Genomic DNA, 16585 nt, shown 5'->3' with positions numbered 1-16585 from the left:
ATTAGCTGCAGGGTTTTGAAGGTCGGTCAAGTCTGACTGAATTAATTTATTTATATGTACTGTTTGTGGTCTCAATTTCATTGGATATTGATGGAATAGAAATATTGACGAAAATTGCGACTTAAAATTAGGTATTCAGTGTCCATCTCGCTGGTAACATCAAGTAATGACATAAATATCAGGGGAAATACATCAGGGGTGCTTATGAATTTAATACTCGATACATTTTGACAATCAACTGCGGGTAATGAATAATGAAAAAAACGACAATAACTGGGCGACGATAGCGATATTGCGTTTCTATAATTTTTATAAAAGGCCATCAGGATCGAAGTTGAAAGCATAGCAATTCAGAATAAGAAAGGATATGCTAATCTATTTATTAATAAACACCTTAATGTTAAATATCCTCAAAATATCTCAGTGGTTTGAAAAATGATTTATATTATTTGAAACATTTTATGTTTAATTAAGTTGTATAAACATTGACTGATGCGCTATATATCCCACTTCATCCCTAACTTATTCGTGTTTATTAAAATAACTTATATGATAAAAAATGTGATGTTAACCTACAAACCATTTCAAACATTAATAAAATGTGCAGTTCGTTCGTACTTGTAAAGTCTAAACGTAATCAGAAAGAACAAGAGTCATTCAAATATACGTCAAATATGGCTCAAGTTACATTGCAAACCTGTGGCATAAAACAAATAAACCGAAAGATACCGTATAACCGGTTATTTCCGCGGATCAAAATTTTCGCGATATTATCTTAAAAAGAGAAAATTATATGTTAGCGATTTTGAAATGTTCGCGATATGGATTTAAGGGTACATGTAGATCTCATTTAGCTATTTCTCATTATTTCGCAAATGATATTTTCGCAATCTTTTCAATGTCCCGCGAAATAGTGAAAATATTCCGCTTTACGGTCATCCAATAATAAAAAAAATGTCGCTACATACCGTACACATTGATTCTGCCGGTGTACGATATAACTCCTACGTCATTACTGGCTGTACAGGTGTATTCCCCGCCTAACTGGATCTGGACGCTGGTGATGTTCACATAACTGACCACTGTACCCAGGGAGTTGATCGAGCTGCCTACGTGGACATTAGAGTCGTGAGGTATTTCGGCACCATCCAATGTCCACGTTACTCTGGGGGTGGGGTTACCAGCGGCTGTACACCGTAACGACGTCCTCTGGCCGTTCATGACGAACTGGTCGACAAAGGTGTCAATGAAGGACGGATGAGCAGCTACACAAAAAGGTAAAAATCTAATCGAGAGCAGCTACACAAAAAGGTAAAAATCTAATCAGTAACGTCTAATGTTAAATCAATGTAAACAAGGAATGACATAAGACAATATCGTCAGAACTTTAATGACCAATGTTATTTTGAAGATTTTTCCTAGCGAAGTGTAACAGTTTGATTAGACGCTTTACTTACATTCAATAGTTTACATATTATAGATTATAATAATGTTACTGACATATTGGGAGATACCTTAATATAATAAAACACGAAAGTGAACAAGGATAATTAGATGTTTTGGAATCATAATTATATAATTAATTATTTAATCAATAATATTTATAAAATAAAGTACTATTTGTAATATACGTATTTCACTAACGAGATTACAGTATTTGAAACTAATTATCAGGCACACTGCTATATATCCTTAATTCATATTGATACCATTGTGGTTGCATAAAGTGCGTTTTTAAATATCTTACATCCGAGAAGAAGTTGAGCGGTCCCCTGTGAACTTGATTCGTCATTGGCCACGATACATTGATACATCCCCTGATCCTGACGACTAATATCGACGATTTCTAACACCGTATCTGATTGGATAGATATCCTGTCGTCAGCAACCAATAGTTCTCCGTTCTTATACCACGTGATAGATGAAATCGGAAACCCGGACACGGTACAGTTGAAGACCGCGGACTGCCCAGAGTCAATCACCTGTGTCGGAGGGTCGATGTATGTTACCAAAGGAGCTAGAACAAAATAACGTGGTTTTATTGTATAAATAAAGGGTAATTAAAGAAAACAATGTAGGGATCTATGCTAATTTGATAAACTCACAACTAAAAAACATTACACTGTGTTTTCACGTTCTTTCGAAATATTATAGATGTGTTTTTCCTCTATTAAAAATGAACTTCTAGAAATAGCATTTTGCTTAAGCTTAGGAAAACAATCGTTATGTTATATAAGTGTAATATCTCGAAAAGTAGCCATTATTATAGAATAATACGTCGTTCTTCTTTTGTTACTAATAATAAGCACTCATTGGCATTGATATTGTGTATTTGCAAAAGTCAAGTTTTCGTTCGCATAACGTCTTCTAACAATACAAATAATGATTACTCAATTGAGTCGATATTGATCATATTTTTAAATACTACTATTGATAAAGAATTCAATATAAAAACACAAGAACGGAGCTATATCCCTATTTTACACCCAAATGCGAAATAAATCGCTATACATGTGTACCGAAAAATAACAAATCCCATTAGCATTATAATTTCATTCGTGATTTCATTAGGAAACGTTAATCAGCAGTAACGTCACCATGTACTCTTAGTTTGTAGTAAACTATGTGGAAAGTTTAATAAGAGGCAAACACGTATTTACATAGGGTGAAACAACAGACAAGTATAATCAGTAAACAAACTTTTCAAATAAAAAAACAATCACACCTCAATACTTTAAAACCATCCCCGCTAAAAAAGACAGAATTCAGGGGAAAAAGGCAAACGTCAGCAGAATCAATTCAGTGGAAGTCAAAACAATGATGTTACAGATATACGTCTATTCTTCTGCGCGAGACAAATTAGTATCACCTATCGCTAGCCTTCTCTATGACTTACATAACTTGTTATGGAAACGCTGTCAACACTCGCCGACGCCGTTATTGCTGATTCTACAAAATGTCCAATGTCATTGCGAACACAAGATGTGGAACATGAGATTTAGAAATGTACGACAGGTGCAACAAAAAGTGCAAATGCAATAGCGACAATTTAACACCGCTGACCTTAGAAACTTTGTTGTATGCATAAAGCTTGCATTTGCGTGTCGTATGCGGAAGGCAATTGCGTATATTCCCTCAAAGGCATCCGCCAGCTCATATTCGTTTCCCGGAAAATGAATATTTTTTTGTAGAGAAAACCGTGTAAAAAGATCGATCTAGAGAACCTAATTGGTACCAGTTAGACTCTATATTGCATTTCAAACACACAATATTTGGCTGGCGCTTAATCGTTTTCCTAAAATAAAAACTTGTAAATTTGTCATTAGAACTTGACGAGAAAGTGAAGAACGTTAGTACGTTTTGGCCAACCAATAGAATCTTAATGGCTTTAGGAATTCCTTTTTCAACAAGGAAAAAAAGACTAGAAAACAAAATTAGGCTCTATAATCGGGCGTAAAAGTGTAATAAACAGGAAGACATAAATGTGAAATTTCTGCTCTGTAATGCTACAATTCATTAAGTCTTTGTAATTTTGGCGTAGAATGGACTCGCCATCTGTTCGTTTTTTTCGGTACCAATTAATTTAGTAGTACTTATTACTCCGTGTGCACACTACGAAATAAGCTATGGCTAATTATCTCGTTAATTTGCTATCAACGTGCATCGTGTGCTATCGTCCATATGTTTGAATTAAACAGAAATTAAATAAACCGTGGAGAATTAATCATCCATTGTTATTTGCCTTTCAGTGGTTAGGTAATGGGAGTTGTTTATATCGTCAATTTACACTTCCACCTAACATAGAATATGTGGTGGATCTAATTGCCAAGTGTTTACGCGCGCATTAGTGTTCTATGGCAGACGTCATTTACCCAACGATCATCCAAGATAACAGTATAGAAAAAAAATTGGGAAAGGGACAATTGAATGAATTTCTCTTTGAGACATTATCCAAGTTCAAAGATCAAAAGAAATTAAGGAAAAATAAATTCTGAGACAAATTATATGTTACAGTAAATTCATCATGAAAATAAAAACTCGAAATGTAATTTTAATTATAAGCAATACAGGTATTTTTTAGATTGTTTCACTTATAACATATAAACCTTTTTTCTTTTACCTGTTTTTTCAGTGAACCACTTAACGTGGCGCAAGAGCGCGAACACGAATTTGAATATTTCACAGATATCTGTTTAGACTTTACATTAATACACGAAACGTAGTACACAATACAAACTACGGAAGTAAGACACATTTCACCCTTATTTACATCATTAAGATATTTTGGGGGGAAAATGAAGAAGTTCACAATAAGTAAGGTATGCTTTAGCACTAGTGATACGTACATGTTACGATAAGCTCCGTGACAGCAGTGGCAGACCCATGTTCATTTGACGCGTTACATATAAAGTGCCCACTGTCCTTTACTGTAGCGGACTTCACCACCAAGTTTCCTCCTTTCTGGACAAAATGTGTATTGTCAATGACTATGCTGGTCATTGGGGAGTTCATGTGCCATCTGTATTTAGGTAGCGGGTTGCTACTGGCAACGCACGGCATCTCGACAGTTTCGCCTTCTTTGACCTTGACAGTTCGTGACACGTCATCCATGGTCGGGGCCATCCATCCAACAGGAGGGTCTTCAAAACAATGTTAGAAAATAATTATTTACTTTTATATCTATTAAAGAACACATTGAAGCTGATTGTATTTTGTATGGATGATATAAAGCACGGTATTTGTAAGAAAACAAGTTTATCAAGAATTTTGTGAATCACTTTTACTTCAATAACTGTAATGCGAAAGTTTCATTTCGTTCAAAGTCTTATAAATTCAACTTAAAATCTTGAAAACGTTGGACCCCCGAAAGTAGCAGGCTATACATATATCTATTATCAGTTAACACCTCAGCTCTGCTACTTCGTAAACATACTAATTATAATAACTATGTATGACTTGGTATATATCCAGGTAGATATGTTGGCTGCTAAAGGCTTGTTATTTTCCGGAAGAAAAATGGCATACTAGATTGAACATATGTGTGATTTTATCAAGCAAAGATGTGTGGATCGCGCATTATATCACAGATGGGTAATATTACCTAAAACATTATTTTTCCTTTGACCTACTTTGAGCAGTGAAATAGCCGAATGAACTTTACTATTGTTCTGTGACTGTTCGTTTGATTAAATTTACGTCTTTTTAACAGCCAGGGTCATGTAAGGATGGCCTCCCGTGTATATGGTGTGTAGCGTGTATGAAGTGCACGATGCGTGTTTTGGGAGACTGCGGTATATTCGTGTTGTGTCTTTTTTTCTATGACCTGGAGACGTAACACTGCATTATAATAACCTACCGTGTACAGTGAGATGGGCGTAGGAACTCGACTTCTCCTCTCCTGTCAGTGTATTCCTCGCCACACATCGGTAGGTCGTAAATTGATCAGTGTCTCTGATGTTCCGGATGTGTAACTCGCCGTCAAAAAGAAGACTTATCCTCTCATCTGCAGTTACGGATTACAAGCCATGTAAAAAAGTTGTATAGAAAAAAAATCGGTGACGTAGTCTTATCATTACTTCTTTCCTGCTAAATCCGAATATGGTATTTTTACCGCTTTTTTAATTTGTGAAAGTCTGACATAAGGAAATCCAGCTTAATAATTTGTAATTTAAACTACTTGCTATTTCTTTTTCATGTTAGCGAATGTTCACAGAACATAAGATAATGATGGATTAAAATGTAACAATTAAATCTTTTTCCACACTGTTGGAACTACTTCTTATGTTTCTATTCTATTTATATTTCTTTTTACCTAGATACTAAACCTTACTTACCCTCAACAATGGGGTTGGTACCCTGGACCCAGCCCACCACTTTGACGTAGTCTTTGACGAAGTACGGGTTGATACTACACCGGAAGACTGCCGTGCTGCCTCGCATTGCCCACACTTCGTTAGAGGTAAGATGGTAAGTTGTGTATTCATCTACCAGCACTAAAAGCATTATAAAAAGTATTGTTTATATATATATATAGTCAACATGTATATATATATAAAGGACACCATTCACAGTAACATGAGCTACGTAGCTAGGTTTATATACAGATCATGTGGTTATCTTGGACCCCTTTAGATAAGAATGTGTTGTTTTATATTGGTCACTAATGCATATTTCACTACCCATGCTACATATAATTTCGTAGAATATGGTCACTAATGCATATTTCACTACCCATGCTACACATAATTTCGTAGAATATGGTCACTAATGCATATTTCACTACCCATGCTACATATAATTTCGTAGAATATGGTCACTAATGCATATTTCACTACCCATGCTACATATAATTTCGTAGAATATTTTCAAAATATTGAAATAAACAATAAACGACAAGAAATATTTGCATATAGACTCCCAGTCACTGTCGTTTTAGAAGATTCAGTTCAATTCAGTTTTTTTATCAGTTTGTAACATCTGGTTCGTCAGTTTTTCTAAGAGAGAGTCAACACGTTGTTTTATATTGAATAAGTCGTATAGAAATGAGTAAGAGTAAGTGTAAGGTGAAATGTTACTACAATCAGTAAACGATTCCGATTTAACAGAACATATGAATTACCTTTATAAGATACTGTATTATAATATTCGTATTGTTTTAAGAGTTGGACGCATTTTACCAATTTTATACTACATGATTTATTTAACATTTACTTGTGTGCTCTGCTGATGCATCTATACCATCAAGAATGAATTGGAGTGAATCATTTGATTTATTTCAAAATGTAAAATCCATGAATTTATTCACTGCTTTATACATTAGAGGTGATCAGCTTCGCCATTAACAATCGAACCGGAGATGCTATAATTTGCATCACATTTTGGAACTAAAACACACCCTTCGCACCATAGAAGAACTTTTATTTAAAAACGTTAAAATCTTCTATAACGTACAATTCTAGGCTTTTCTAGCATATTATCGAGTTTAAATGCCTCCACATATTTAAATAAACTGTTAATGTTTTTTACAAGATTTCAGTACTTAATGCTATTGAAATACAAAACGCAAGGTAAACGAAGAGTATTTGAATTTTGAAGTGTCGCAAACATATTATTTGAACTACTTGCTATTCCATTTTCATGTTAGCGAATGTTCACAGAACATATAATTATGGATTTAAATTCGAAAGCATGTAGAAATATCCCCTTTCTAATATGTGTCCAACATTGCACTTTCATCGTAATAACATATAGAAAAAAATATTTTGAAAGAACATGGGAATTTATTTCGATGCTGTTATATTAAAGGATCTTCTATCAATGTGGTAAACGAAAATCGATTTTTTAAATTGTCAGCCACAAATGGTGCAGTGTTATGTAGATTTAAATTGGCAAAATGTAATTAATTATTTGTAAGGGAAAGTACCATAAAATACCTGTGTATGGGGATATTATAGAGCGTACTGCTTACTTGTATGTGCCAATAAACTATTCCGGTAACATTTGGGTATTACATGCTGTTCCCAATATACAATCATATTTTCTTTACATCATTTGATTCAAAATTCCTACTATAAACAAGGTTTCATTTTTACCTCTATTAATCTAAAGCGATAACTGCTGTTTTGTCCCATGAAGTAAATATACTTAGAAAATATCTGAACATGCCGAAAACATTACTTTTCATCAACAAAGTATATATTTCTTTGAATAAAAAATACGACAATATTATATTTATATCAAAACTATGAAAATGTTCTAGGAGAGCATGAACATGTGTTATCACGTCTTCCGCGTTGCTGATATCAATCTAGATCAATTTCGAGGCACAAACTTTGTTGGAATGGTGCTTGAACAGCTTTATAGCTATTATTCATCAGCCTTTTACCGTATAAGGGAATAATTACGTATTCACGTCCTAATGCAAATAAGGTAAATAACCATTTAGAAATTCATGCCTAATGTATAATTCCTGTTCAGATCTTTAGATGTCTTTTAAATATGCTTCATTTACTCTGAATACAGGTGTAACAAAATATATATTAATGGTTACTGTCGGGATTTTTACAGTTTTTACTTTTTAACGGTACAAAGTGGTCGGTATCAAAATTAACGTTAATATCACCGTGTATTATTACAGTATTTCTATAATCATATTAAAGATTTTATGAAAAAATTCAAAAAGAGTTTTTAGACTGAAAAAAAATCAATTCAGCACTTAAAGTAATATGTTTAGTTGTCATTATAAATAACACGGGTCGTAATGCACACGACGAATTCAATATTTTTTCGAGAATTTATTATCATTGAAAAAAACGAAACATGTTTTATGTTAATGGTGTGCGACAAATTATTTTAGCGTTTAGCCCTGGGGACAAATTTTCTTTCGACAACATTGATGTTACACGTAATAGAAGTAATGTTCCGAAGAGGTACTGAAGCAATGTATACGAATCTTTCTGACGAGTTAAAACAAAAGAAAAAATATAACGAAACAAGGCTCGTTCTCGAGAACGAAGATGATTGTTAAACGTACGGGCGATTTCGATAAGAGCTAAATTCCTAATATGATTTGAAAACAAGAAGAATATAAATAAAGAACCCAAATAAATCCAAATACACTTTATATAAAACCATAGAATAGATTCATTTTATATCAATTTTGAACATTAGTACATATTTTTATTTTCTCATTTTTCTCGTTGTCTTTGTTATGCTTTGAGAGCTCTACATCCCCTATGGACGTGAGTTGTCAGCATGCTTTTTACAACGCATTAAATACCCCTGATTTATACACTGATGCAGTCGTTAATAGCTATTTAAAAGGGATTTTATGTAACGAAATACCGAGTTGAATTTTGTAATCACTGTCTAATGTTGTAACAACACACAACGGCCGAGTTGCATCAAAACCTGTCCAATTCAGAGAGGCTTTGTTTTTAAATGTGCTTTGCGTCTTAAGAGCACTAGACACGCCGGAAAATACGACATCCAATTTTCAAGTTAGAAATCACGAACCGGAAACCACTTTAACCATTTTTCTAGTTAGAATTATTTAAACTTCTTCCGGTTTTGCACGTGACATGCGAACGGACAATGTCTAAACGCTACATAACATTGGTTTTCCATTAGGGATTGCAAGGATTTGTTGAAGTAAACATGATTTCTTACATTAGTTTGAAAATGAAATAAAATGATATTTGCATAAATGAAAGAATTATCTCCGATTGGTTGCGTGCAGGTAATTAAAACCTATTATACTACTCGACCGGTGTACTCGCTTGGAACAAATTCACGAAAAAGCTATATGACCTAAACACGCTGTGTGTTTTACTTTTCCATTAGAAACATTTATAAGGCGATTTTTACGATACGGCCCAATTGAAAACGTCCATAGTTCATACGCACCTTAAAAGTACAATACGTTTCCGTAATGTCCTATTTTATTTGTCAATCTGTTATCCGCATGATTGCTTGTTACAATAGTAGGAAGAAGAATTAAGAAATTTATTTATTCTCGATATCATTATTCCTAATCAAAATATGCTAATGACTATACGTCGATTCTTCAAAGCTGCCGAAGAAATGGCTTTGTAATAAGGGTTCGTTATTACCTGCTTGCCCGTACTGAATATTAAATACGGACCATACGAGACGGTATTGTTAACATCCCGTAGCCAACTCGGTTGTGCACGTGTATTATATAGAATTAAAAATATGACAAAGCAACAATAAAGAAACTTTAGGTAAGCACACGAAATACATGGTAATGTCACCGCCACACGAACTACCCAAAACATCGTCGATCCTAGAAAACCTTTCCCTACATATTGTTTTTAAAGATGCAATTTCTGTATAGTTATGTTTTAATCTGAACTGTTAATCTGAGGATTGTATCAATGAAATCATTATATCAATGAATTCCTTTTTTCGTAGATATTGATCATTGAATTATCAAGGTCTCATTTCTTACCTTCTATCATATGAAAGTCGTGTTATCTAACGTTTCACGGTTACTGTTTTTGACAAATATTATTGACTGAATTTATCGTATTATGATTAAGACATTTCATATCAGATTCGCGCATGTGCAAGCATGACATCCGCACATAATTTTATAATTAAGCGCATGCGCATTTAGGCAGATAAGAATATATGCTGGACCGATTAGAGAAATTTCACATTTCCAGATTAGCAATAATTGGTGTTATTATCGATTTATCCCGTCAGGCGGGTCTCCGCACGCGCTTGTCCATTCGAGGTAAGATGGCAGGGTGTGATGACAGACAGGTGTAGCGACAGTCTACACCTGTGATTACCTTTGTAATACAGTGGCAATCAATATTCACCTTTATAAGGCTAGACTAAGATATTTCTTTGGTTAAAGGTTGATTATTTATATGTAGAACACAGGGAGTAATAATCAGTGCATGATAACCCAAGATAAGATGTGAAAGCACTCTCATAAATGCCATATTACCATGTTTATTACGAGAAATGAAGCATTTTTATTTAAATTTATTTTCATTTATAACACACCTACTTGTCCACGGAACATCAAACACCAAATGCTGCGAATATTGTTTTCGAATCTAATCTTAATCTAAGGATACCACCGTGATTTTTGTTCTTGAGATGACCCCCATACCTGCTTTCACGTCCATATCCCTGCTGATGATGATTCCTGCAGCATTTGACGCAACACATCTGTAGGTATGCGTGTGAACCTCGGGTATAAAATCGTTGGAATCGAAAGGATAAAAATACAAGGTGTTGTTAGGAAGAATCTCGATGATATCCGGAATGTCTTCCACTTCAGTGCCATCTTCTTTAATCCATTCCAATGTAGGGGCCGGACGACCAAAAGATGTGCACGGAACGGCCGCCCCTTTTGTATTTCCGAATGTCAAGGAACTTGGCGGCTCGGATATGAAAATAGGGCCTCTCAAATTATCCAAAGGGGATTCGGTCGACCTTCCTGTAATAATATAAAGACATTTGTACAACAATGAATAAAACACAATCAAAGCAGGCTTGATGTTATTTTTTTTTATACTTGTGTTTCAACGCCCAATCAGCAACTTAGAATATTGAAGAATCCCTGTGTAAGATATAATTTTATCTTATACTTGGAAAATAATAAAGGCATATTCGTGATTGTCTCTATTTGTTTTGGTTTTGTTTTCAATCTGATGACGATTGTTTTAAATAAACGTCCCTACATTCCGTCAAACGTTTTGCATTCCCATGGGCTAAACAGTGACTATAGCTATAAGAGCAGGAAATACATTATCACTAGCCAGATATAGATAATAACATGCAAATGAAACAAAAAAGAACGCTATTGCTTAAGTAACAAAATAAAATGTCTTTTTGTGTACATATCGTCCCTTTTAACATTGACCTATATTATCGGCGTATAATACGATATCCATCATTATCTTAACTAAATCATGTTTGATCTCAAGTTGTTTTTATAATTGAAATGGAATCCAATATTAAAACTTGATAGTTGATGACACGATTAAGTAACATTAGAAATCACAGAAAGAGAGAAACTTTGCAATAACGAACAACCCAGGGCGTCTACGGTTTCCTCTAATCTGATGGAAATCAAAGCTTTGATGTGCACTCATGTTGCTATGTTAACCAATGGACCATAGGAGCCAAAAACGGCATCCATGGGATCCCAGCGCCAGGATGAGTAAGCTTGTAATGGCGGTACAGTATCGGATGGCTTATATTAAATTCTAATTAACAAAATCAAAAACAATCAGTAAAAACATTACGAAAATAAAATCTGCGAGAATCAAATTTAGCGATAAAAAGAAAATCAAATGAGTAAATTGATATTGATGTAGAAATAAACTCGGCTTTCTCCTGTAAAAATATCACGACGCCATCTTGACGTCGTTAATTTGCAAAGTGGTTAACTTCAAAAGAGTAATAATTGATGACGTCACAGGGAATGTTTAATCACGTGAGTTAGTTAACATGGCTCTGACAGGAAGTATTGGAACGTTCGGTCTTTTCTTTTAGAATAAGTTTGAAGCATGTTTCGCGTCAAAAAAAATATGTAAGTTCTACTGCTAAGATCCATCTGATGAAAGCTTACCATGATAAAAACCTTACATTAACTGTCACATATACGTATCAGAAACTATAGACCTTTATTCAAATGAAATAAACACATATTTTTACAAACGAAGACGATAAGTTAATCAGGACCATGCTTAGCAAATCATTTAGATGGTCTCTCTTTGTTTAATTGGTCATCCTATGTTTGATTAAGAATAAGAACATAAACTGATTCCCAGCATTTTTGAAATAAAAAATGTTAAATCAAACAAAGCACAGTGATAAAGAATATTTAACACAGATTCAAACATTACCATACAAATACGCCATTCTGTGTATTTCATTGCTGAGTATTTATTTAGCTCTAGGCTGTTGCCCTTCTACTTAAGTCCTCGGGATGTTGCAATTTGTACATTGTGGTTTGGTCACAGAAGCTGTCAGCGGACATGACACCACATCGGTGTGATGCGAAGAAGACCCGATTACGATATCCCATAATATTACATGATTAACGATAGTGGAATGGGGCCTGTTAAGGGGAATTTGAAGGTATCTTAGATTAGAATTTTCCTGATTGTTTCATTTATTTTATATCCAAAACTGCCTCAATGAATAATTGCATCGCAAAGATAATACAAATCGATGCGATTAGATATGACAAAATAACCATTACGTAAATATATGTACCATATACTAAAAACATGGAATTGGAACAACCTTTGGCCATAAAGATTGAATAGATTCTTATTCTTCAAATAATATGCAAGTTTTAAACGTTTAAAATATAAATGAAGATGATAATAGGCTAACAACGTGTTTGTAAAGAAAGAATTTACAGTTTTGCTGTTTCTATAAACAGTTGATGTCATGGACTTTATTTGTCATTTACTTGCTTGTTGCAATACTGCGCTTGCATTTCGTATGGATCTATCACTTAAAATCATAACCATTGTTCTAAAATAAAATTACGGAAAAAAATACAGTTAATCTTAAGTAAGAATATAAGGTTTCCGCATATGCACAAAAAGTGGATGTATGCCACCCCAAGAAATGTTTCAGATAATAAATTACCCTTTGATGAGACCATATTGATACGAAAAGTATGGTAATTGGAAAACAAATTTGTATGCTATTGTTTCATTGGGGAAAACAGTACCGACATGGGCTAGGTAACATTTGAGGATAAATGTAAACAAAATGACTTTAATAACAATATGAGTCTTGCTTAGAGATAAATGAGTTTATTATGGTCATCAATGACGCCCCATCGTACCCAGCTTGCACGTTTAAATGTTTTGAATGTTGAAAAGTTTTGCAGTATTTTTGTTAATATTTTGTCCCCGTCCCCCTCACATTTCATTCGTTTATTTGTAATCGAGGGCAACCAGCACGAGAGTTCCCTCGCCCCGGAGACTTCGAACGCAAATCAACTCTGTGTATCAAAATTCAATCAAAGACGAGGCCGACCAAGGACCCTCGATATCGACTAAACTTTTTTAATCTTCATTTCTTTGCTGACAACCTCTGACCTATATGTTGGAAGAAAAGCGCGCTCTGATTTCAATATGTCAGGCGGAAGTGTTGATTTGATCATGAACGGGCGTTTTTTAATATCTAACGAATGAAATATTTATCGACACCAATCGTCCCAGTGTCGTCTTCAATCAATATCTTCAAATAACGACATCAAGACTATCAGAGGCCAGATCCTGATCATTAAAACGCTTGCAATGTCGTTGTTTTGTATCACTGATTAAACGCATTATAGACGCTGTTAATTTTTTTTATCTGTAAGGAAAAAGTCAAGATGAAATAATGAAAAAAAATAATAAAGAAATGTGTTTGCCAATCTAATAAAGAGTTGTTTTCAAAACCAACTAGAGGTCGTTTGTTTGTTTGTTTGTTTGTTTGTTTGTTTGATTTAATTAACGTTCTATTAACAGTCAGGGTCATAGGAAGGAGGTGTATCGTTGGGTTTTTTTTTTTGCGATCCACACAACATCGGGCAATTTTAATGAAGTTATATATCATTAGAAAACAAAGTAAACATTTCTGTGTTTTGCGTTCTCCGTTGTAAACAATATTTCTGTTGTTGGAAGGGAAATGTCTACCCAATACTCAGCCACTACGACGTGACAGTGATTACAGGCTAGGACTGTGCATCAGCAGGAATGCTGGCGTATTATGTTGACATTCATACTGGTTAAAGGTCATCATAGTTTATATTTACCATGTGTGTCCTGAAACTGCTTCCGGTCGATGTTTTGCACTTATCTTTGACCAAAGAGGGTGACGAAGGTATATACCACAGAACCAATAGGATAATAACCACCAGATTGATCATTTATCGCCCCAATCTTTGTATAATTCCTCGTTATCAAATATTCAATACAGTATATAACCCCCGTGTAAATAGCTCTGTGATGATATCATTAGGCCTATACAGCCCAGTTAATAGCCGTATTGATGTGGTCGATCGCCAACGCGGTGAGGTCAGACCCTCTATACTAAAGGTAAAACCGTATTTACAAACATTGGGTTGCGTTCTGTCAGCAAAACTGATTTCATTGTATCACCATGAGTGTTTTTTAATAAATTGTGTGGTTACTTGTCTGTTTATTGTTGTCTATTTGTTTGTATTTTTGTTTGTTTAATTTTGTAATTGATTGTTTATGCCATCACCACGGGACGTTCATGATCGTTTTTTGGGAGTTTTCTTTTAGCACACAGTTGCTGCCACAACAACAACAAAGAAAATCTAGAAGCCAGTTATCTAGAGAGTAATTGATGAGTCGGAACCATGACAGTATAGACCGGACTGTTTCTCAGCTGAATAACGATTAGTGAACATTTAACCATTTTCAATAACATCCCGGAAACGTTTGTTCCATATATATTCAAGGTAATTTACTCCATCTGAGAGTGCAAATGTTGTACATATTTTTGCGGTTACTAGTAAAATTAAATTCCAATGGCACTTTGAACTCTTTCTAGAGAGATGTATTTTGTTTTCTGTTTGAGCACGAACCTGACTTCACCCCATCCGTCTTAATAGAATCAAAGAGTAAAGCTGACAAGCGAAATCCAATTTATAGCGAATTTAATTAGCTGATTTAATGGATCATTGAACATATACAATCTTATTAAATTAGTGTTCAGTGATGTTAACTTAATTTTGTTTGTGTCGGCTATTTACCAGGAATTAATGTTGGCATTAGAGTAACCTACACACGCAAACGTTTAACGGGAGTTCCAGATCGTTGTAAAATCGTCTTCAAGGGTCAGTAAGCTATGTTAAGGGTACTGAAAATTTAAAGTCATACTACGTTCTTGTGATTTCGTTACACTATGTTTAGCGTCCTATTAACAGCCATGGTATTTAAGGTTGGCCTGTCATGTGTGCAATGTGTTGCGGTTTGTTAATGCCTGTATGTTTTAGGAGGCTGCGGTATATTTTGATTTATAATATCTAATGTTTAAACGATAATCGATTTACTTCAATGATGATTGTAACCGTTGTATCGTCATCATTGTAACACAGATTGGGGACGGTAATATTGACTCTGAAAAACTTTAATTCGGAGTTGCGTAATGTAATAGACAAGACTGTTCCTAAGATTGGCTTTTTGTATATCCAGGCACCCACAAAAGACAAAACATAGGTATTCACCAAGGTCAGGCATGCTATAATTTGTATATACATGTAGGTATGTCTGTACGGGAAATTATCTACAAATCGTCCATGCACCTCAGCTGCGGCAACTGTAATCAAATATTCATCTTAAGTCCTACACTACACGAAGAAGAAGTGGCCCGTTTGTCAATGAAATGTACGCCTCGCACGCTTATACAACATATATATCTCACTCCACGCCAAGCAGCAGGTATAGACAGCTCTGTGGTGTATTATTACTATGATTAAATGTCTCATGATTCTCTTTTATCAATGAAATGACCATAGTGGTTCAAATTGCCTTGCTAATATATGAAAGGGACAAATGTACTTGTGGCGACAGTAGCAAATTAATGTCAAAATTAAAAAAACAAATGCTTGTAAAAAAAAAAAAAAAAAAAAAAAAAAGCTCCGAACTGAAAATTGATATTAGTCACTTTTTCTTCAATCCTACTCTTTATTTTAATCCAAAACATCTATCTATTCAAATCACGGTCAGTATATATTCAAACATAATTCCGATAGCTATTTAAAGCTTCAATTTAGAGTCGCGAGTTTGAAATTCGTGTGGGAAGCTGCTTAGTTTTGATAATAAGCCTCTGTTTTATCTGATTCCTGTTGACACTTAAATGTGGAAAAATATATGTAGATTGTGACTGATATCGAACGTTTCGTCCTGGCTTTTTATCAAACCCATGTTATGGTCGCCCAGTCATGGCCTTACCACTGGGTAGTTACATCATCGATTTCTAGTACCGTACATGTCACACACTTTGGATCTGGTACGAACTCAATAAGGGTAGTCGGGCTAGGTATCAGTTACGATAAAGTTTAAAG

The 16585-nt window shown here is 34.5% G+C and overlaps 1 protein-coding gene across 1 annotated transcript in view; it reads right to left on the bottom strand.

Annotated features, from left to right (window-relative positions):
- LOC138317478 (cell adhesion molecule DSCAM-like) overlaps positions 1 to 16585 on the bottom strand; it is an 86127-nt gene that overhangs the window by 31665 nt on the left and 37877 nt on the right. The window contains exons 2-7 of the mRNA XM_069259166.1: positions 10646 to 10975; positions 5835 to 5993; positions 5357 to 5503; positions 4347 to 4640; positions 1748 to 2017; positions 969 to 1265 (exon numbers count right to left, since the gene is read on the bottom strand). Of these exons, the coding sequence (XP_069115267.1) occupies positions 969 to 1265; positions 1748 to 2017; positions 4347 to 4640; positions 5357 to 5503; positions 5835 to 5993; positions 10646 to 10975 (1497 nt within the window). The remainder of the gene's footprint in view (positions 1 to 968; positions 1266 to 1747; positions 2018 to 4346; positions 4641 to 5356; positions 5504 to 5834; positions 5994 to 10645; positions 10976 to 16585) is intronic.

Source organism: Argopecten irradians, chromosome 3 (assembly GCF_041381155.1).
Source record: "Argopecten irradians isolate NY chromosome 3, Ai_NY, whole genome shotgun sequence".
Taxonomy (NCBI): Eukaryota; Metazoa; Mollusca; class Bivalvia; order Pectinida; family Pectinidae; genus Argopecten; species Argopecten irradians.
This window is presented reverse-complemented; position numbering and strand designations above follow the sequence as displayed.